Source organism: Juglans regia, chromosome 8 (genome assembly GCF_001411555.2).
Source record: "Juglans regia cultivar Chandler chromosome 8, Walnut 2.0, whole genome shotgun sequence".
NCBI classification, from domain to species: Eukaryota; Viridiplantae; Streptophyta; class Magnoliopsida; order Fagales; family Juglandaceae; genus Juglans; species Juglans regia.
In genome coordinates this window covers 28,112,735-28,136,246 of record NC_049908.1, presented here as the reverse complement: position 1 = coordinate 28,136,246, position 23,512 = coordinate 28,112,735, and the positions used below count along the sequence as shown (strand labels likewise).

General features: G+C 34.1%; 2 protein-coding genes across 2 annotated transcripts; one reads left to right on the top strand and one right to left on the bottom strand.

Moving 5' to 3' along the window:
- Window positions 1-2,587: 2,587 nt before the first annotated feature.
- LOC108987712 (transcription factor bHLH149-like) lies at window positions 2,588-3,597 on the top strand. The gene is made up of 2 exons (XM_018960688.2): window positions 2,588-2,708; window positions 2,814-3,597. The coding sequence occupies exon 2, from the start codon at window positions 2,835-2,837 to the stop codon at window positions 3,417-3,419; it is 585 nt and encodes a 194-aa protein (XP_018816233.1). The 5' UTR covers window positions 2,588-2,708; window positions 2,814-2,834; the 3' UTR covers window positions 3,420-3,597.
- An 8,041-nt stretch (window positions 3,598-11,638) lies between these two features.
- LOC108987709 lies at window positions 11,639-14,475 on the bottom strand. The gene is made up of 3 exons (XM_018960686.2): window positions 14,303-14,475; window positions 13,427-13,575; window positions 11,639-12,014 (listed from the first exon to the last, which is right to left on the bottom strand). The coding sequence occupies exons 1-3, from the start codon at window positions 14,409-14,411 to the stop codon at window positions 11,937-11,939; spliced, it is 336 nt and encodes a 111-aa protein (XP_018816231.1). The 5' UTR covers window positions 14,412-14,475; the 3' UTR covers window positions 11,639-11,936.
- Between the last annotated feature and the right edge of the window lie 9,037 nt (window positions 14,476-23,512).

The following is a 23,512-nucleotide window of genomic DNA, read 5'->3' as shown; positions in this document are numbered from 1 at the left end:
GCTATATTTAGATAGTGAGATGACTTCAAATAATAATAAAAAATTATAAAAAAATAATGATAAAATATTTTAAAATACTTAAAATATTTTTTTTCTTTCTTTTAATGTTGTGTTGAGACGAGATCACAACAACAACATATGATTCACTTGGCGGGTGACGTACAACTTAGAACATTTATCATCACCAAACACTTCACAAGTCCCTTCATAAATAATTATGTCTCATTTAAGCCCTTTTGGTTGATTTAATCAATCTTTATTATTGTCACAATTTTTTTTTTATTATTTTTTTGCTTAACTTTGTGTTCAAGGTGATATGATTGAATTAACATTTTGCCTACAATATCACATTCACCATAAGCAAAATGTTTGAAGATTAGATTAGATGATTTTAGATGAGTTAAATAAAATATTATTAAAATTGTTAAAATCTTATTTTTTAAAATTATTATTATTTTGAAATTTGAAAAAGTTGAATTAAATTTGAAAAAGTTATAATGATGAGATGAGATGAAATAAAATGATTTCTGTATCCAAACGAGCCCATATGCTTCAAGTGATATGCTTGAATGAATCACTACTTATCTTTTTGTGGATGCATATTCATTATTAAAAAAATTATATAAAAATTATGGAATAGTTATGTCAAAATCATATTTATTTATAAATTATATCCTTGCATCTAGGTGCATATTTGAGCCCATGGAAGCTCATTTGTAAGGAATAAAATGCACTTTATGATTATAAAAATTCAAAAATAAAAATGAAAAGATTGAGCTTGCTCATGGGTAACGTAAGGCACTCTCAACCAATAACAATGTGAGGTGGTATCTTTTGATCTTTACTACCTAGCTAGTGTAAATTAATAGTCTATCACTATTAATTAATAAAACTTCCCTGTTAAGCTAATTAAGTCCATGTTCATGATACACGCACCAACACTTTTTACAATCATTTATATTGTATTTTAAAATAAAAAGTAATGTTATTTTTATAAAATATTTTTTATTTAAAACACGGTTATATAAAGGTTTGTAGACAACATTGGATGCCTATCATTTTTCATTACCAAATATTTTCATATAATTACATAGAGAAATTTTATTTGTAATCTTCATTTAGAGACTGTATGTGCAAACTCTTTATTAAATAAAAAAAATATATCATTTTAATAAGAATATTATTATAATTTTAAAAAAATTTAAAGATAAAATTAATTAGATTTGTAATGTAGTCTCCATTTAAAAACTATACGTAACATTGCTAAATTATATATATATATATAATTATTATTGCTCTCTTTTGTTTTCTAACCAACAATAACTAGGATCGAAGTTCACATACCATTGGCTATACACGCACGTTGTAATAGGCTAATCAACTTAACCACCCGACAAAAGCAACCTCTCGAAGACTTATGGTTTGTTTGTTAAAATTCTCATCCCATTTTCTTCTATTTTTTAAATTAATTATTATAACTTTTAAATAAAAAATAAAAAATAATTTAAAATTTTCAAATCTTTAAATAAAAATAATATTAAAAAACTATATTATAACAATATTTTAATTTTATAATATTTTTTATTCAACTTTTTTCACTCATTTTCTAAAATCTCATAAAACATTAATTCAAATTATCTAATTACTATTTATAAAATTCTCATATCATCTCACTTTTCAAACTCAACGTAGTGCTATATGTACTTGTATTTTTAGTTATAATTTTACTTATAAGACTCATGTTAATTTTTTTAGAATTTAAAATTTAAAATTTCATGATTTTCAATATCACCCGCCCTTTTCACTGTTCTTGAATAAATCAATACCGCGTTTAGATATTGAGATAAGATGAGATAGTTTTATATGAAAGTTAAATAAAATATTGTTAGAATATTAATTTTTAATATTATTATTATTTTAAAATTTAAAAAAAATTGAATTATTTATTACATTTTGTATGAGAATTTTAAAAAATTTATAATGATAAGATGAGATAAAATAAAATTATTTATATATCCAAACGGAGCCAAGTGAAACCATTTCAAATGGTGACGGATTAAGTTATCTTTGTAAATTGCAATTATCTTAAATTTTTTCCTCTTATGTGATTAGAAAATTAAATTTTTTGTAAATTTTTATTTAAATACATTTAACATTTTCCAACTAAATTTGGTCACTCTCTTTTTATTTTCACTAATAGTCATTGTTGAAGTGCAAAATAAATAAAAGGGCCAACAACAAGTTATTCCACCAAATAATTCGTTCCTAAAAAACAACTAATTTTCTTAATTACATTTCTTAAATAAAAATTCTTCAATGGGCCAAAAGACGTTGCGATTTAAAATTCTTTGAAGATGATTTGAGATGAGTTGAAATGAGTTGAGATGGATTGTGAATAGTAATGAGATGAGTTGTGAATAGTAGTGAGATTTGTGAGTTAAAATTGCTGAATAATAATAAATAGTAATAAGATGAGTTGAGATAAGCTGAGATGACTTGTGAATCCAGTCTCCCGAAGGACTAGTCCGCGTGGTTACCCACCCCTCCCCGTGACTGCTTTTAAAGTCTCCCCTCTCCTCTCCTCTTTCCCATCTCTCTCTCTCTCTCTCTCTCCCGAACTAAAATCTCCAAAACTACATATTTCCCCCTCACTCTCACACAACCTCCATATTCATTCATTCTCCTCGTCGTCGTCTTCCTCCTCGAAGGTATTATATTATTCATACATATATATACATACATTGCAAGGCAGGTTCTTAAAGTTTGTTTCTAAAGTCATCTTTTCTCGTTTTTAATTTAGTGATCCATCGAAGGTTGCTGTTGGATTGCTTTCCATGGCATCTTTGATCTCCTACTTAAACTTAGAAGAAGAGTCGAAGCGGAAGAAGCTGTGGAAAACCAGGTTCGAGCTGAGGTATCCGAATTCGAGACCCGAAACCAGCTGGAGATCCGAATCTGAGCAGAGGATCTACTCCACCAAGCTTGTTGATGCTCTCCGGCTTGTCCGCCGGAATCCCTCGGCAGCGGATAAGGTATCCAGCTTCCGTGAAATACGGGAAGCTGCGGACCGGGTCCTGGCCGTGGCGGCCAAGGGTAGGACTCGGTGGAGCCGGGCGATTCTGGCTAGCCAACTCAGGTTGAGACTCGCCAACAACATGAAGCATAAGAGGGCGAAGGTGACTTGCTGTAGCCGGCCGAAGAGGATGGAGAAGAAAAGATTTTCACCGACTCTGCAAAGAAAAGCAAGACTTCTGAGCCGTTTGGTTCCCGGTTGCCGGAAGGTCTCGTTCCCGAACCTTCTGGAAGAAGCCACCGATTACATTGCAGCTTTGGAGATGCAGGTCCGAGCCATGACTGCTCTCACCGAGCTCGTCACCGGTCCACCGGTCGATCGGCTCGGCTCGACCTCCAACTCGTAAGACCTTGGCTTTACGTAGGCCAGGTGTTCTTTTTTTTTTCCCATTTAAATATTGTTTTATGGATTTATATAATCCTGTATTTTACAGTGTACATTACCGTCTCTGTCTCTCGATCTCCACCATCTTAGTTTATTCTTTATTTGATTGAATCGGAGATGCTACCCAATTTTGTTCTCTTCGAACAGATATCGCCTGCATGATGATTTTTTTTTTTTTTTTTCCTTCTTCTCTGATATTTTAAACTATGTAGGATTAAGGAAAACACTTTAGACACAAAAATATTTTTACATTAAATCACTTTAATTTATAAATATATTTTTATAAAATCTTTATAGTTGTAGTATTTTATTTAGAGAAAATATATTTATAACTATGAATTATACAACCGTCACGTAATTATTTTAAAAAAAATAAATAAAATATGAGTCTATTATTTTTTAAAATGATTATATTCTGTTCACGCACCTTACGATTATATTCAGAATTACTTTTTTGCCCCATTTCTTCCTAACAAAGTCAGTTACTATGTATGGACATATTTGCCTTAAACTTCAAATGTCCATTTTTGTTCATTTCCCACTTGGGAGGGGGGACAAATGAATCTTTTGGCAAACAAATATGATCTCCTCAAGATATTGCTGTAAGAATTATATTTTCTCTGGGCTATTTGCAAAATTTCTAGAAGACAAGAAATGTCACTTAAATTCAAGTAGCCTGCATTTATCAACCAGCTGTCTAGTAAGGGTCCTAAGGGAAATGTTAAGTGGCCCCTAGTTTTGTATCTTCATTTTGACAGCTTGTTTATTTTGTTTTATTTTTATTTCTTATATTTTTAATAGTTAACAAATGACTTTTAATAAATTTATGTATTTTTTAAATTTTTAAAAAATATTTGAAAGAAAAAAAAAAATACAATTACTCTAGGATTAACTTTGAGAAGATAAAATAATGGAATTGAGGAGCAACAAACAATTATTTTTATTTTTTATTTTTTTTATTTTATTCATTTTAAATTAATTGAATTTTTTTTATTCATCATTTATATACCACATATTTAGATTGAGAAAATAAAAATAAAAATAAATATAATATGTAGTGTGTGAGAATGATGAATATAATTTTTCTTTGAGAATAACATTGACCAATGCACAAAATCCATGAAATCTTACTAGAATTAATAGCCAATTTCAGTCAATTAAATGGCTTCAAGCCTGACATTTGAAAAGTATCTATAAACTCTAGAAATCCTATTAAAATGTATACTCTTCTTAAAATGAGGTAATTGAATCATTCTACATCTCTATCTGGTTTAAAAATTTCTCTTCATGTACATAATTGGTTGATTTATAATCATTGAAGTGTTTTCCAAAACACGACCATATTCTTGTTTTTAAAGAATTTTAGTATTCATTTTTATGTTCTTAAATGCGAGAAAAAGGAAGGAGGTCATGAAGATGAAAGGTGAGAAGGAAATAGAAGTGATATTTACAATTATAGAATGTGTAAGCGCCGCGTAATTCCTTTAAAAAAATGAGTAATTACGAGATTTACATGACAACAAAATTAATTTTTTAATAATAGACTAAACTTTTTTCTAAAGAATTATACAACGCATACACACTTCACCATAATATCTAGCATTATTTCGTTTTGAAATGAGGGGAAGCTGCGCGCCACACCACTTCATGTGCCTCAACATGCATGCATGCCCTACAATCTCAAGTGCTCTGACCCTCAACCCCACTCCTCTCCCAAGCAATATTGGCTTGGATGTGAGTATGAAAAATCTTCAGTGTTTCATTAATTTTAAGAATATTACGATTTTGTTTTTCCTTTTACACAATGTCCATTCATCTACATTGTTCCGAGAACAAACATTATGGTGGAGGACAAGGCATTTTGGGGACCAGCCGTGGAATCACGTGGTAGCCAGGGCGATGGCCCCCCTCCGCCCTCTAGCTAGAAACTATACTTTCTTTAGCTCCAAACAAGAATTTAAAAAGAAAAAAACAAAAGTAAAAGAAAAACTTCTTTGACTTTCTCAAAAAGAATATGAAATATCTCTTGACCTCTCTCAAAAAAAATGGTATGATTTTAAATAAAAATTAAAAGTTAAATAAAAAATTTATTTGAAAACCTGCCTGGAGTGAAAAACGGTGAGGCCGAGACCCAGGACGACAGGAGGAGATAGCTTTATTTTTTTCCAACCTTTAAGGGCGAAGGCGTGCGCATTCGAGACTGCCCTAGCTGTCAGTTTTTGGATCAAGACAGGAAGACCGAGCTAGATAGGCTGATCGAGTGAATTTTATTAATTAAGGACCACATGAAAATTTAATGTGTTGTTTTTATTGAATGCTTTTGTCTGTCCAGAAAAACCTCATTCATGTCTCTGTTGTTTGCTTTCCTTCATTTCTTCCTTTTATCTTTATGCACCATAATAACTCACATGCATCCATGTGCCTTTTCTTCATTTCATTTAACAAACAATCTCTCTCTCTATTGATGAGAAGTATTACATACAGTCGTAGAATACGTAAATGATGTACAATCATTTTAAAAAAGAATAGAATCTACTCATAAAAAATTAATTTCTTTTCATGTGGATCTCATATTTATTTACTTTTTTCAAAATGATTGCACGGCACTTACATCAATGTTTTTAATTTCGTACCGTACCGGCCGGTACGGCCGAAATTTTTCGTTTCGGCCGTCCGGCCGGTACAGGTACTAGATATATACCGTACCGGCCAAAATACCGGCCGTATCGGCCGGTACCGGCCGTTTCGGCCTAAATTTCGGCCTGTACCGGCCTATATTTCGGCCGGTACCGGCCGATATTTCGGCCTGTATTTTTTTTTTTTCGTTTTTTCAAACTACAAGTTTATTTTTTGACCCCCAATTTAGATTAGACTATTTATAATTTATATGTATGTATGTATTTATATATAATTTATTTATATATAAACTATTATTTTAGAATATAATTGTTATATATATTTATATATATAATTTATTCATATATCGACTATCCTGAAACGGTACACGAAACGGTACCGGTATCGAAATATTTCGTTCCAGTGTCTTGACCGGTACGCCATCCAGTACAGTATTCAAAACATTGACTTACATACTCACGACTGTAAGTATCATTTTTCTATATTGATATATAGCATATTCATGTGCATTTATGTTGTAAGGAAATTAGTATATAGCTGTCTAGCGAGAGCTAGCTACTTGCTGAAAACAGCATAAATTTCTGAATCTTAGTCGATGAACCATTTAAAGCCTGTGGATGTGGTAATTGATCATTTATGTCTCAGTCTCTCCCTTCAATTCTCTAATGCATGAATTGCTTTTTGGATCTTCTAGGAAATATACCAAATACTATATATGCTTTCAATTTAAAGTGTGCACCTCCTCATCATGTATCTCCCATGCCACATTTAATTCTAAGCTTATTCTTGATTATGTTTTAAATCCTCCTTTTCACCCCCTTTTTTTTTTAAGCAAGTTACATAATATTGATAAAAGTAGAGTACATAAAGTTTTGGAAACAGGAAATTAATAAGTTACATTAATGGAAGGATCCTTCACGCTATGGAATTGCAATAATGAATGGAGAATTTGGATTAGATGGATGTTACCAAAGGCTTACGTTGCCGCTGCCCATTGCGTTAAGTTATGTGCACATCGATTTTTGGATCGATGAATTTTTCTTATCTTCCATTCGTTGAATGAGTCTAGATGATGTTTGAAGCCTCCTTTTTATCGTTTGCTTGCTTTTTCTATTTGACATTTTGCAATCTCAAGCTCAAATACTTTTTTTTAACGAGTAATGCTATGTACAGTTGTAGAGTATGTAAGTGTTGCACAATCGATTTGAAAAATAATGAGTTCTATTATTAAAAAATTAATTTTTTATTTAGATCCCATATTTATTATTTTTTTAAAACAATTGCGCGATATTTACGATTGTAAATATCATTTCTATTTTTTAATTATGCTATTTCAATGACACCACATGCATGTATTCCAACTTGCTTGTTTATGATCTCATAAATTAAGAAAATAATAGGGTTACTATATTTCTACTAATTATGTATTATTTTTTTATATTTAATTTTTTTAAAATTTTTTATTTTACTTAATGGTTAAAAAAGTTATTATTAGTAAAATTATATATTTTTAATTTAATGATTAAAGATATTAAAAAAATATTTAAAAAAATAATAAAAATTAAATTCACTTTAAATAATAAATAAATAGCAAAAAAAAATACTAACCCTTCACTACCAAGTTATATCCCTCCAAAATTAGGATGAGGTGTCCTAAAAATGGCTACTGAATTCCGACACGTGGACTAACTCTGTAGGCCACATTTAAACTTCTGAGTAGTATTTTGAAACTGACAAATTGTCACCACATGGCACCATCATTGCACCTGCACCGAATGGCGTGTCACCATTTTTGATCAAGTCCACGCATATTTAAATATATATATATATTTATATATATAAATATTCTCATTTTTATTTATATAAATATTTATTATTTATATATATATAATAAACATAATCGGAGGAGTACTTCAATAAAAAAAAAAAAAAAAAAAAGCATGCAGAACTGAAGGAATTATGTTCTTTATCATGGTTTTATCCAAAAATAAAGAAACAAGCAGCAACTTGACCATCAAAACTTGGGGATTCTATGTTTCTATGTTTTCATTGAGGGTTTAAGGCCTAGGCTTGGGTTCTAACCACTAGTGTGATTATTTTTAAAACAATGAGATTATGACTTATTTGGATTAGAACTCACCTTAATTTATTTTAGAGTCGGGTTATTTATAGTCCAGAGTAACTCACTCTACTTGATCGTTAGTTGGTTTTTAATTTTTTGTATTCATATTTTTTAATATATTTAAATATTTTTAAAAAATAAAAAAATATATCATTACACTTAAAATTACTTATTTAATCACTAAATAAAAATAAAATTTTTTACCTAACGATCAAGTAAAGTGGTACAACTTGGGAGGTAAAATAATTTTTTTTAATTAATTAATTATTATTATTATAATTTTTTTAAATTATTACATAAAATATAATAAATAATTTAATTTTTTTAAAAAATTAAAATAATAATAATAAAATAATATTTTATTTAATTTATTTAAAATTATCTCAACTAATTTATAAATTCAAAGGAGTGAAATGTGTATTTTGACCATTTAACTTGACAACCCAAGTTGCATTCCAAAAGCACAAAACGACAAGGAGAAAGAGAGAACTGAACTTTTGAGTTATCAAAGTCGAAGGACAAGCACCCCAGAAGTGCGGGTCACATACTCACGTTTTTGGGTTGGGACCCTGACAGAGTTAGAGACAAGAAATGATTGTCGAATCAGGCTTTTGGACAGGTAGTCTTACCGATTAGCAACATTGTGCGTGGGGGTCATGTGGTGCCATAAATTAAATTAAATTAAATAATTGAATGAACACGTGGCACGCACGGCACCATTCATAATCAGCACAATTTCCTCTCTAATAATATTAATACAGTCGTAAAATATATAAATATCATACCGTTATTTAAAAAAAATAAAATTTATTATTAAAAAATTAATTTCTTTTCATGTGAATCATATTTATTTATTTATTTTAAATCAATTACATAATATTTATACATTCACATCTATAAGAATCATTTCTTTAATATTAATTGGTTCCTAATTTGTCTTGTTACAAACATAAAGTTTGATCCAAACATCAAACACGTACGTGGTTGGTTGCTCTGTGGCCTGGAAAATGACACCTGATTCTTTCTAGTTTCTATCTCTCCATCACCATGGACAGGATTAATATTGCAGTAATAAGATATGAAAAAATGGCAATGATTTTCTGAAATTAATTGGATAGTATTTCTTCACATGTACATTAATATTTTATTCTAATTTTTTATTTCTTTGGATTCTAATTTTTCATATAATACATGCAAACGGCACGTTCTACGATGATCGTTGAGACTTTTTTTATGCTTCTGGTTTCACTTTTTGTTTGGTTGTGGAGAAAACCAACGAAAAACATTACCAAAGAAATTTTAATCTTACAAGTCGTTTTTTGTTTGTTTGTTTGCCTAAAGGCCAAATGAAAAAACCCATGCTAGCTAATTCAATTTAACTGTTTATGGCTCATGTAATAAGTACGGTTTTTTATTTCCTCGTCCAATTCCGAAGTTATTTTTTACGTTTTCTCTGCGACCAAACGGAGCCTTCCGGTTCTTCCAATGTGATTGCTTTGTATTTTTTTTTAATAATATATAGGTTTAGTAATAATGAGATGAGATGAAACATTTTACTATCCAAACGGGTCTTAATGTTAGAGGACTAATTTGGTGTAAACATTTGGGTTATTGAGATTAGACAGTTGGAGGGAAAGTGAAAGGAACTGTTTATGTAATGGATCATAGTTATTTGGAGGAAAGTGATTCAATGGTTGATTTGGAAAGTGGCGAGAAAACAAGCGAAGCTGATGGAATTGAAGATTTGGATGTGTTTGGTAAGAATGCAAAGAAAATGTTGGGTAGTCCGAGGAGTGTATGTAAGAGAAATGATACTTGCAGTCGTGAGCGTGCAGTCGCCGTGCAGTCGCTTTGAAAAAAGTGAATAAATAAGGGACCCACCTGAAAAGAAATTAATTTTTTAATAGTGGACCCCATTCTTTTTCAAAGCGACTGCACGGCGTTTGCGCATTCTACGACTGTATGTAGCATTGCTCGTGTATGTAATGGTATGTTTTACAGTCTGCTGAGGTGGAGGGGAAGGCAGCAAGAATGGTGGAGATGAAAATGGCAAAAGAGAAGGAGAAATAGGAGCTCTAAGAAGCCCCTCCCAAGCCACCTCGACCTCCTAATAGTCCATCATTGGATGTAGCAGATATGAAGTTGGTCACAGAAATTTCTGAGCTTGCAAGATTGAGGCGTGCAAGGATTGAAAGAAGGAAGGAAACAAAGAAAAGGAGAGCAGGTAAAGCATCATCGTCAAATGCTAACCTTATTGCGTTGGTCATCACCACACTCCTCTGCTTTGTGATAATCTTCCAAGGTACTTTTGTCCTACTAATCAAGGTTACTGCTTTGGAGATTGCATTACTAATGAATCAGCACTACTAATTGCATTTTTATGATACTTTTCAAAGCAGAGGACTTTGTAGTTTTACGTAGCCTTCGATAGCACATTGAACATGCCGTCATGATTTCTTTTTTTTTTTTTTTCCTGTTCAAGTTTGCTTTTGCTGTTTAATTCCAATATTGCTCGGAGTATGTTAATTATAGGATAATATCCTTAGATTTGAGAATAGGCATGTAAAAAGCTTTTTTTAAAACCAAAAAAAGAAAAACTATTCTACCACTCAAGAGTGATTACATTGCAAAAATTGAGAAATGATAGTTGCAGTCGTGAATGTGTAAGTGTCGTACAATCACTTTGAAAAAAATGAATGAATACAAGACTCACATGAAAAGAAATTAATTTTTTAATAGTAGACTCTACTCTTTTTCAAAGTGATTATATAACGCTTGTACAATTTACGACTGTATGTAGTATTACTCGCAAAAATTATAAGGTTATAAACTTATAATCCTATCAAATTTCTATAACAAGGGAATTGCGATGAAAATGAAGGCTCTGTGTATTAGGCCAAATTACCCCTTATAATTTTTTTGCTTTGTTTTGTGTTTGCTTGTACATTTCCATATCTATAGTTGCTCTTCATTAAGGAATCATAATGTGTCTCCTTTTTTTCAACTTTCAGGTATCTTGGATTCTCGTGTGTGATGTCTCTAGAAGTGTTGGTCTAGAGACATCACGTATATCTATTGTTTTGACCCTTTTGTCCTTTCTCTCCCCTGCTATTCGCATCAGCATAGCATGATAGAACTGAGATGAAAATGTAATATAACATAAATCTTTCTCCATCCTATACGGAGATAAGATAATGCAATATCTAGCATAATTATCCATTTTATGTATAAAGTCTGGCGTTTGCTTTGAACTATAACTTTCACTTTTAGACACATTGCTAAATGCTGGGGATTTTGGAAATATTAGGCAAACAATCTTGAATCGCAGAATTCAAACCTCTCATCCTAGTTAGATTCACTTTAATCAGAACAGAAAGATGGAATCATATGTGCTTAGAACAGAAAGATAGAATCCAACTCCATAACAAGGCCTCCTGCATTTTTTTTTTTCGTTAAGAAGTCACTCTGCTATAACAAATTATATGGTTAATGCATGCAACTACCAAGCTGTTTAACCATGCATGGTACACAACGCACAAGTACTTAGAATTAAACCAACGAATCCTGTCCATTAAATTCTTCAGAAAGCTTTCAAACATTTAGATGCTAAAACTCTTCAAGACAAAAACAGTTTCATGTGTAAATGTCTAGCTATCATGTTCTTCAGTAGACAACCATCTTGCTCTTAAATCCTTAAATGACTAGTTACTAAGAAACTAATTACGATTTCAAAGGCTTAGCTTGAGGCCTCCAGAGTCCCAGCCGATACTTGTGGGCATATTTCAATATCAGCTTCCTCTGCAAAACAAAAATGAGATGTCAGAAGTTATGGAAGTTGACCAGAATATATCATGTCTACTGTCCGCAATCATGCCCCAAATATAATATATAGACCTGATCATGACATATTTTCCCCCCTGAAAATCTCATAATCGAAATTCATTCAGGCTAAGCCCAATGTTCTAAATGTAATTTACCAATGCAAAAAAAAGTTAATGATGAAATTCATCCATCAGACCATGAAATGACATCTGGCTAAGACAGCCATGGTCAAAGGTCTAAACATTCATACTCACAAGTAAACAGTTACATATATCAAATAAAAGAACCATAATCAAACAATACGATGATAAAATAGAAAAATGTGAACACTAAAGTTGTTACATGACATCCTCAAAACCATCATAAATCTATCAGTCCAATTATCTTTTGGCAGTCAACCAAAGTCCCATATTCCATAGACCAATGTCTATCAGATTCTCATAGCATAGAAAAGAATAACACTAACATATCATGACATGCTAACTGCAACCTTCGTGTGATAAATGCCAAGCTGTGATATCAGCCAAAAGCCACGAAAGAAGATCACAGGGTCATCAACATGGAAACTCAAAGAAAAATAATCAGCTGCCAAATTGGAATGTATTGCCAGTGATTTCAAACAAACAAAAAAACAAAAAACTATAACCCAACACACAGCAAGAAATTTGAGGCAAAAAACATATCATCTAGAGAAACATTATTCGTTGCAACTGCGACAGAAAATTGGTTGCATAAATACAAAATAGTGAAAATGGAGCAGATTTGAATGTTAATCAATGCAATGTGCATCTCTCTTCTTCAAGTCATCTGACTCATCTTAAAGATAACAAAGTAATGAAATCTCAAACAGGTGTATAGATTATTGTGCCAGGTGAGCAAAAATGGAGCTTTGCATATGTTATATGAGCTTCTATCTATCCTTTTGCCAACCTAATACCGTGCAAAAATTAAGAAATAGTTCATTGTGATTCTGCACTTAGTTAGACAAGCATATCATAGCTAGGCTACTATGGACAAAATATAGAGAACCTTTCAGACAAGACATGAATCAGGCTGTATAATCTCTGGCCTAACTTGAAGTCCTTGCACTATATCGGCATAATGGGGCCATAAGGTAAGTTATAGTTTTGTTGCAAGCTCTGGCTTTATATGCATGTATGGCAGGACAGAACTTAACTTATTGATTTAGGAGCAACCTTTTGTTTTTCTCTTTTATATCTTACATCTTATTTTCTGCCCTAGAAGCAACCTTACAAAAGGAGAAATGAGAAACTTCTAGATACAAACTCCAAAGTACAAATATTTCTAGCCACAACTATGATGAAACCCATGTGAATATCAGACATGAATGCATGCAGGCACAACTAAGAAGAATTTGCAGTGACTACCTGTTGGCATGGAATGCCAAGTTTCTTGAGCTTGAGAGTGCGAGTGACGAGCAGCTTCTGAAAGTCACCAATCTCAGATTCAAGCTTAGCCACGTGGGATTCAACCCCTTTACCAATTCCATTTAAAAACTCTGGTATGCCAACCTTTTCTGCAACGACAACAATCAGAGCCTCAAACTCAATTACTGGGCCTCAACAACCAGAACCAAAATTGGTGAAAAATATTAGTAATTAGAGGCATGAGAAAACAAGAACTCTCCTCAACTGAGCCTAATCCAACGATTTGGCTTAGTTTAAGCACGTTTTTTTTAAAAAAAAAAAATTCAAAAACAAAATTCAGAAAACCCAGTCAGCTCAAAAAGAATATCGTGATCAATTTCCTTTTCCTTTGGAATTATCTCAGTAATTCAGAAACCAAAAAAGGTCAATGCTTGGTTTGGTTGCAAAGAAATGGAATCAAATTGGTGCAATTTCCATTTTTTTGGAACATCCGGGACCCCATAAAGAACCAACCTTTACTCTCACCCGACATTTATATTCGTTGATATATGTTTTTCGTTATTTAGAAAATATAAACAACATCAAATCTTTGGAATGCCATCCTAAGTTTGTTCAGAAACCAAATGAAAGTAAAAAGTAATCATACAAAGCAAAGAAAAAAAAACAAAATGCTTCATATTACCTCGTATAACTATTTAGCATGGTAGACACAAATTTATTTTCAGCAAGATCCGAAAAGAAAAAAAAATAAATCCTTACACCCAGTAATTGCTTTTCCTTTCCCAAAATTTCTTACATTTGTAAGCAACGAAACGGGGAGAGAATACCGTGTGATGGCACTGATGGGTATGTGATAAACTCAGAGAAAAACCTCACCTACATAAAGAGATGCTTTGGAGAAGAATCTAGAGAACCCAGGTGTTGTATGCGGCTGTGGGGAGATGGAAATCGCTCTCGCTTTGAAGATTATTTGCCTCCATGCCATCGTCTCCCCGCCAGCCTCTACCAGAGTTGAACTCGCGAATACAGACCATTGCAGCTCTAAATGGGGGAGGTCTCGTGATAGGACTTCGAGAGTGATTCACAGACGGCATGTCGTATATGAAAATCCAGGAAAGGAAATACGACTTTAAAGAAGCCCAATTCCACGGCCCAAGCCATCGTCGAATGTATACATATTACAAACAGACATGGATTAACAATTAATTAATTTTTATATTTTTAATAGCGAATAATGATATTAACCATTCCAGACTACCAGTCGTAGTAAAAATGGGCAATCGACCAATAAGTACTTTTGTTTAACAAAGATATTTGGTGTGAGAATAGGTTTGTTTGTTTTTTTTTTCTTCTTCTTCTTAAGAAACAGATTTCATTCAACATCTAATAAAACTCTAAGCTGGATAAAATCTGGATATTGATGCCACTATTGTATAGTGTCTTCCACAAAACAAGCATGTCTTGCAAGTAAGTGAGCGGCTTCATTTCCTTGTCGACCAACATGAATCACATGATCATACACTTTGAACCGAAGAAGAAGACATTGAATTCTACAGTCACTAACCCCTATCTAGATAAATTTGATTATTTAGAACGAATCACTTCAATAATAGTCAAAGAATCCCATTTTAAAATCATATTAGAAACACCCAAATGCAATATTAATTATAAACCCCGTAATGCAGCTAAAACTTCAATATCATCTACCTTAAACAACACTTATATCATCTCTTAAAATAACACTAATACCAAATAAGACACCATCAAAATTAAGTTCAACTGTATTTTGTGGAGGAGCTTCCAAGAGAATAGTTGAAAGAGGTGATTTGTTGCAGCCTATAGTCCAACAAGGGAATTGAAAATGCGCTGGTCTTGACTCTTTAGGGGAATTTGTTGCACAGTCTGGGGTGGGTTTTGGAGAATTTATCTCTTTCTTGAAGTGTATAATTTCTCATATGAAATTACTTATAAAAAAAATTTCTCATATGAAATTATTTTCTTGTATGGAAGTTGTGTAATTAGTACTTGTGTTATCAAGTGTGCTGGTCTTGACTCTGTATTCCTCATCCTTGATTGACTATTCTTATTATTTATTTCTTTCCAAGTTGTTTTCTGCAATGATGGATGATCATTTTTCTTGATAATTTGCATGTTGGTTTCTCTTACATGTTTTGCATGAAAAGAGATCACACAACATAATTGTTTTGTGTATGTAAACCCCATCCCTCTTTTTTTTTTGAGTTGAGGGAGGGGGGTTTCGAACTCCAAACCTTCATTTTGAAAGTTGGGGGTTATGCCAATTAAGCCCGTGGCCTTTGGTTGTAAACTCATTTTTTAATGGTGAAATAAATTGTATGAAAACCCACTTGTTCACTGAGAAAGATTTTCCTAGGAGCCATTGTTTTAGGTGGTTAATCATTTAATCAAAACCATGTGGTCAGCAAGAAATGCTGAGAGTTGTGGGTTTGCATGTGTTTCTCATTGAATGGACAACAAGGTAACAAAGTTAAACACATCTTACACTCACTTCTTTATAAGGCAGCAAGCAAGTTTGATGAATATAGGTGTTTTAAGTCTAAGGTGCCATTTCATCTTCTCCAAAATGCTGAATTTGACATAAAAAAGGAGGCTGCTTGGGCTATATCAAATGCTACCTTTGGAGGACCTCACGAGCAGATTCAGTAGGCTTTACTCTTACACTGGCTTTTCTTCTTTACATTGACCTTTTCTCTTGCATATCTATGTATGTGATAGTTGACACGAATAGAGAGATATTTGGGTTGCTGATGCCCTTATTGACTGGTCCGTTTTATATTCTTTTTATCAAGTTTTTCATTTATCCGTTCCCATCTTCCCTCTTTGCTAAACTAAACAAAGTAAGCACCATATCACTTACTTCTCATTGTATTGCTTGGCTATTCTTATGCTTGTTCAAGGTAATTTCTTGAAGACCATTCTTATCTTTGTAATTGTTAGTAGACTGTTCTAATTCCTACAATCGACAAGTTGGAATAACATCTTTTGTTGGTTTTAAGTTTTGACCTGAGGGACTCATATCTCGTAAAATGCATCATTTTCATTTTATTTTATCCATCTGATAAAGTTCGTCTTGTATTTTTACTACCATTATGCATGGACAACAAAGCCTTACACTTACATGCCTGGTCTATGCTCTTGTAGATTCCTGGTGAGCCAAGGTTGCATTAAGCTGCTATGTGATCTTCTAATCTAGCCAGACCTGATGATTGTGACGGTGTGCCTAGAAGGGCTTGAGAACATTATGAAGGCCGAAGGGAAAATGGGAATGAATAATGCACAAATGATTGATAATTGAGATGGGTTGGATAAGATTGAGAATCTGCAGACCCATGACAATAATGAGATTTATGAGAAAGTCATGAAGATCTTGGAGAGATATTGGGCTGTGGAGGAAGAGCAAATCCTCAAGGAGAATGGGAATGGAAATCAACAGGGGATTAGTTTTGGAACAAACGAGCCTAACCTTCCCCCTGGCGGCTTCAAATTGGGTAAATTGACAGTTTAGGATACTGTCTTCCCCTTGACAATAATTGTGTTATGTTTTACCCAAATTTGAGTTTATTATTGTGTTATGTTTTAGGTTTATAAATAACTTATTTAATTTTTTAAACGAGCTTAAACTTGTTTTCGAGTCATTTAATTTTAAAAAATTAAATTATTTATTTCATCTCATATAACTTTACCTATAAATATTGACATAAAAAGATGAGGATTTGTAAATCTATTTAATAGTTTACACACACACACACACATCCCATTAAAGCACATGGAGTAATTGATTGAATAGAAAACAATGACTTAAGATGCTGTATGTTGGATCTCCCAACTCCAAGATGAGCTCTCACCACCTCCCTAGTGAGTCAAACCCATCCTAAGGATCTCCCAACCAGCTTCCCCAGCTTAGAACAAGCTTTCCCAAACAACATCTCCTAGTCCTCCCATACTACTGATTAGATCTCACTACTGTCACAAATCCTCACCAACAACACTTAACAAGTACCTTTCTTATTAATCACCACAAACAAACCTCATTACTACCATTAACCAACACTCCCATCCGAGCTTCCGAATCTGTCATTCACAAGAAACTAGAAAAGGAAATGGCTGCCCAGGTGCTATAGTCTAAGGATCTCCCAACAACCAAATCTCCCCAGCTCAAAACCAATTCAATAAAAAATCACCAACTTCCTCCTTAGATCATTTATCAGCATTGAAGCCTCACTAACCAAACCAAAATGGGCATTCCTCATTAATCACCACATCCCATTACCATCTTTATTTAGAATCCCACACATGAACCTTTCAATCTGCCACTCACAAGTAATCAAAAGATCAACAACCAGATTTTCAGAACCCAAACCTCGAGCCATGACTTCCACCCCTGACACAGAAAGCCAGTCCTCAACATCCATAACCCTAAACTGGAAAGAATTGAATCTGGAACCATAAACTGAACTTGTTGCTTACCTATCCAACAATGCACTCATAGGCAAGATAGTATCATCCAAACCTCTCAATAAGAATGCCCTTCATTCTACCATAAAGGCAGTTTGGAGCTTTGCTACTGGACTAACCATTGAAGCCATGACCATCAACACCTTCCAATTTACATTTTCATCTCAACAAGAGAAGAATCGAGTGATGGATCAAAAACCTTGGAACATCAAGGGTTTTAACATGTTGATACGTGGCTGGCCTCCATGTTTGAGTTTACAAAAATTGGATTTAAAAATTACTTTGGATTCAAATCCATGGGCTTCCATTAGAGTTAATGACAAACCAAAATGTTGAAAAGATAGGAAGGAAATTAGGAAACTTCATCCAAGTGGAACAAACAAATAATCCAGGCATAGTCTTTAGAAGATATATGAGGATACAAGTTGAGATTAATGTCGAAATTAGGAAACCCTCTGCCAGATGGATTCCCTCCAGCAAGAAAAAGAAGGCCTGCCACTTGGATAAGTTTTGAGTATGAGAGGCTATCAGATTTTTGTTATTGTTGTGGCTGCTTAGGCTATATCCAACAAGTTCAAACTGAGGTTACTAATTTTGGACCATGGATGAGAGCAAAAAATCAAGCCTTTAGAATAACACCCCTCGTTGTTAACTATTATGAGCATGTAGGAATGCAATCAGTTGAAATGGTAGCCTTAGGAGAAAATGCAGCAGGTCAGCCACAAATTCACCAACAACCACCTGCCACAAGGCAATTCTTCCCACAAGCTCCTAGCAAAGGAAATGACAAAATGATTCAAGAGGAGACAAGTCAAACTGTGAATCAGAGTTTATGCTAAGATCAAAATAATGATGCAAGACCCAATTGCATCCAGCTTGAAGCTCGAGGCTCACCCTTCCATAGAAGCCAAACCTGCATGGGAATGAGATTTTTTGAACTGCAATCAGTCACACGTGCTAAGTATACAGTTTAGAAGACAAAAAATCATCATGATTTTCAAAACAAGAGAGACTATCACATATGATCCCCTAGACAGACCCAGATGGTACAAGCTGACCTTCCCATCACATTGGTCAAGACAATCCAGCCATTCCATACAAAAAGTGAAGATCCAATGGCAAGTATCAAACCTCATGCATTAAAACTTAGCCCACAAACCTCCTCACCTATCACTTCATCTGCTACTAATTCCCTCTCTGAACAAAGCAACACCTTAGATTCCAACCTGTTCAAACAAATAATCACTCAATTTGAGAACTTCCAAAGCCCAACAAACCTGGACCCAAAGCAACTTTGAATTTCACTCCTTGTTAGTCCATTTGGCAAGTCTTGCCTAGCAATCAGGCCTACCCCACGTATACTCAGCAACACAGACAATATATTTGATCCAATACAAGAACTCAATCTGTTTGACCTACATTGTAATAGAAATATCTCCTCAAACAAACCAACTCTTATCAACTCACTCCTGAATAACCCACCAAATCCAAAGATATGAATGGTATTGACTCAAGGGGGACAAGGGGATTCGAGCAACCTTGGAGAGAAGGGACTCAAACTGCAGATAGAGGAAGAGGATGTGCCAATTGCTAAGTACATCCAATCAACAAAGAATAAGAGAAATGAGGCCAACTGCAAGAAATCCAAAAGATTCAGGTTCTTTCCATATCAGAAAGAGAACCACCAATCTGGTAATAAGACTCAGACTCATTTTCTTGAAAAGGCTAGTGTGACAGGGCTCAAACTGCCACCAAAGCAGAAATGAAGCTACTTTCTTTGAATTGCAGGGGTATAGCCCGACCCCATGCAATCAGAAGTTTGAGGGCTAACATCAAGGCCTATAACCCTGATGTTGTCTTTATCTCGGAGACCATTATGATGCATGTAAATATTTCTAGCATTGTAAATAGAATAGGGTTCTCCATGTATATAGAAGTGCCTCCCACTGGCAGAAAAAATGGGTCTTTTGTTCATAAGGAAGCATGGTCTAGATATGGAACCAGTTTATGTTAATAGCAATATTATGTCTTTGTTTGTGTATTCTGACCCTACTCACAATCCTTGGCTTCTTTTAATCTTGTTCATTGTCTTACTCAAAATAGTCAAAAATGGAAGTTTTGGGATACCATGAACTTAATTGCTAATAATTTCAATAGACCTATCTTAGATATTGGGAATCTTAGCTCAATTCTGAACCAAACTGAAAAAATAGGTGGGAGACCCTTTGCCTGCTCCTCACATGGAAATGGACTGAGAATCTATATGGATAACACTAGCAAGATTGATCTTGGATTCCATGGTCCCAAGTACACTTGAACTAATAACAAACAGTAATTAAGTAACATAAGGGAAATGTTTGATAGAGGGATTGCTAACCATCAATGGATGAATCTTTTCCCTAATGCAAATATACAACACCTCCCAATCAATGCATATGACCACTCCCCTATTTTACTTGATACCTCAGGGAGAAAACATCATAAACCCTCTTTTAAATTTGAAGAATTTTAGATGAAGGGCCTATCCTGTCAGATGGTAATCTAAAAGGCATGGAACAACCAATTCTCTGGAACACCTAACTTCATTCTTTCAAAGAAACTGAAGGAGGTTAAAAAAGTATTGAAGATCTAGAATAGAAACCATTTTGGCCATATTCAGACTGCTATTAGATACCTCACACAGGAGCTTTCACAAATCCAATCAAAAGATCCAGCCATTCAGTCCATGAGCAAAGAAAATGAAATCAAGGCTAATCTCAATGAGCAACTTAGAAGAGAGGAGACCATTTGGAGGCAAAAAGCTAGGTTAAGTTGGCTTACCACAACTGATCAAAACACCAAGTTTTTCCACATGTCCACCACTATTAGGAGGCTCACCAATTCCATTGAGAGCCTTAAAATAAACCCTCAAACATGGACAACTGAGACCTCTGTGATACAGAATAAGTTCCTCGAACACTTTAAGGATATCTTCACTACTTTTAATCCAATTTTAAACACTGAGTTGAATGACCTTTTCCCTGACAAAATCACTGACTTGGAGAACCAATTCCTCTATGAAATCCCTTGTGATCTTGAGATCCTATGGGAAGTTGCTTAAAGAATGGAACCACACTCCCATTGCTCTGATCCCAAAGACTAACAGTCCTAATACTGTTCATCAGTTTATGCCAATTCGTCTTTCCAATTTATGCTACAAAGTCATTGCAAAGCTATTGGCCAACAGGCTTAAAAAGATCATTCCCAAAATCATTTCTCCCTACCAAACAACCTTTGTCCTAGAAAGAATTATCCAGGAAAACACCATAATGCCTCAAGAGATATTCCACCATATCAAGAGCAAAAAGAAAGGAAAAAAAGGACTTATGACTATTAAAATAGATATGAAAAAATTCTTTAACTTCATTGGGTGGAATTTCCTTCTTAGCATTATGTCCAATCTTGGTTTTCATAGCAAATGGATAAACTGGATCAAAGAATGTATTTCTATAGTCTCATACTCAATCCTCATAAACATCAATCCTTGTAGCTATTTTCATCCATCCGGAGGTCTTAGGCAAGGGGATCATCTATCCCCATTCGTCTTCATTCTTGGTACTGAGGTACTAACTCGAATGATCATTAGAGTGGAAAGTCTAGAGTAGTTAAGAGGAATTTCTATTAGCAGAAATGGACCCAAAATCTCCCATCTGCTTTTTGCAGATGATCTTATCCTTTTTGGTTTAGCCTCTAAAAACAATGCTCAGAATTTAAAAAACTGTCTTGATAAATACTCCCTCTAGTCTAGCCAAAAAATCCATGCAGCTAATCAATCCAATTCAACTGTAACACCTCATTTCACTCCAGAAGAGAAGTGAAAGAAATATTGGATTTCAAAATTGCTTCTTCTAATATAAAATACTTGGGTTTGCCACTCCTTTTCAAGGCCTCTAAAAGAGAATAGTTTAAGGAAATGCATCAAAAGATCGCTTAAAAATTGGCTGGGTGGAAAGCTAAGCTTCTCTCTCAAGCTGGTAGGACCACCTTAATAAGATTAGTAGCAAGTTCTATTCCTTTATACCAAATGATCATTCTCTCAATTTCAAAATCAGTTGCCCAATTCATTGACAATTCTTTTATGAAATTTTGGTGGGATTCCCTTCTCAAAAAACTCACAATTTCACTCATAATTCTCGGAAGTCCATCTATAGACCTAAATCAATAGGTGACCTTGGACTAAGAAACACTTCAGACTTTAACAATGCCCTCGTTAGCAAGCTAGGCTGGCAGATGGTAAATGAGAGTGACAACACTTAGAAGAGAATGCTTCTGAGAAATACTTGAATAATTCCTCATTCTTCAATATTAGTTCTAAACCCTCTGATTCTTGGACTTGGAAATGGATACTTAAGCAAAAGGATTTCCTAAAAATCAGTGTCTGTTTTTATGTCAACAATGGAGTGAATATTTAAGTTTGGATTGACCCCTGCATCCCTACTCTCCCATCCTTCCAACCCAGTCCAAAATCAATTTTCATTCACTAGGACCTTGACCTTACTGTTTCTGAACTTATAATGGAGGAACCAAGAAGATGGAATACAATCCTACTTCAATCCCTCTTTCATCAGGACACTGTGAATGAGATCATGAAAATACCTCTTGCTCAATTAGACTATCATCACCAAAAAGATAGGATCCGATGGACCCACCATAACTCAGGGAACTTTTCTGTTAAATCAGTATATGCAGCCCTCTCCATGAACCAAGTCCACACTAACTCCAGTGACCATTTCACTAACTGGAAAAAAAAAACTTTAGAAAATTCGAATCCAGGATAGACTCAAATTCTTCTGTTCGAAAGTTATTCACAACATCATTCCCACCAAGAAGAACCTGAAGAGGTTCATCCCCTTGAGTGAAGAGGGCACTAAATGCCCTATATACAAAACTGAGGAAGAATCTCAAAACCATCTTCTATTCATACTTTGAAGACAATCCCCATGGCCTATTGATACCACTAACTTTGCAAGCAGGGACATACAAGACTGGCTAGAATGTATAATCACCCCATCTAGGAGACTGAATATCCCTGCCAGTGATGAGCATCATTTCCAAATCTTTGCTATCATAGCCATAGACAACATATGGTTTCTTAGAAATAAGATAGTCCATGAAGACACCCAACCTTGTGTTAGCAGTTTTGGTAATGGCACCATCAAAACTTTCAATGAGCACTGTTATGCATGAGGCACTAAACAGGTGAATAAAAGCCACTAATGGAGAGCGCTACCTAGAGATCACTATGCCATAACCTTTGATGTGGTGGTCAGAAACTTTGACAGTACAGCAGCTGCCATCTGTGGAATAGAAGAAGGCATACGAGTCTTTGTTCAGACAACATTCATCCCTAGCCAAAACCCTAATCAAGGAGAAGCCACAACACTGCTTATAGGAGTCAAGGAAGCAATGGAAAGAAGCATTGAAAATGTTGTAATTGCAGGGGACTCACTACTCACCATACAAGCAATGAATGATCCTAATACCACAACAACTTTTATGGGTAGCTTCCAATACAAGTAATTGCAGGAGACTCACTACTCACCATACGCGCAT

Excerpts from the sequence above, each read along its gene's own strand:
- LOC108987712 (XM_018960688.2), top strand. The coding sequence starts at position 2,835 with ATGGCATCTTTGATCTCCTACTTAAACTTAGAAGAAGAGTCGAAGCGG.
- LOC108987709 (XM_018960686.2), bottom strand. The coding sequence starts at position 14,411 with ATGGCATGGAGGCAAATAATCTTCAAAGCGAGAGCGATTTCCATCTCC. Across the intron at positions 13,576-14,302 it reads CAAAGCATCTCTTTATGTAG|AAAAGGTTGGCATACCAGAG; the intron begins GTGAGGTTTTTC and ends TTGTCGTTGCAG. Across the intron at positions 12,015-13,426 it reads TTGGCATTCCATGCCAACAG|AGGAAGCTGATATTGAAATA; the intron begins GTAGTCACTGCA and ends TTTGTTTTGCAG.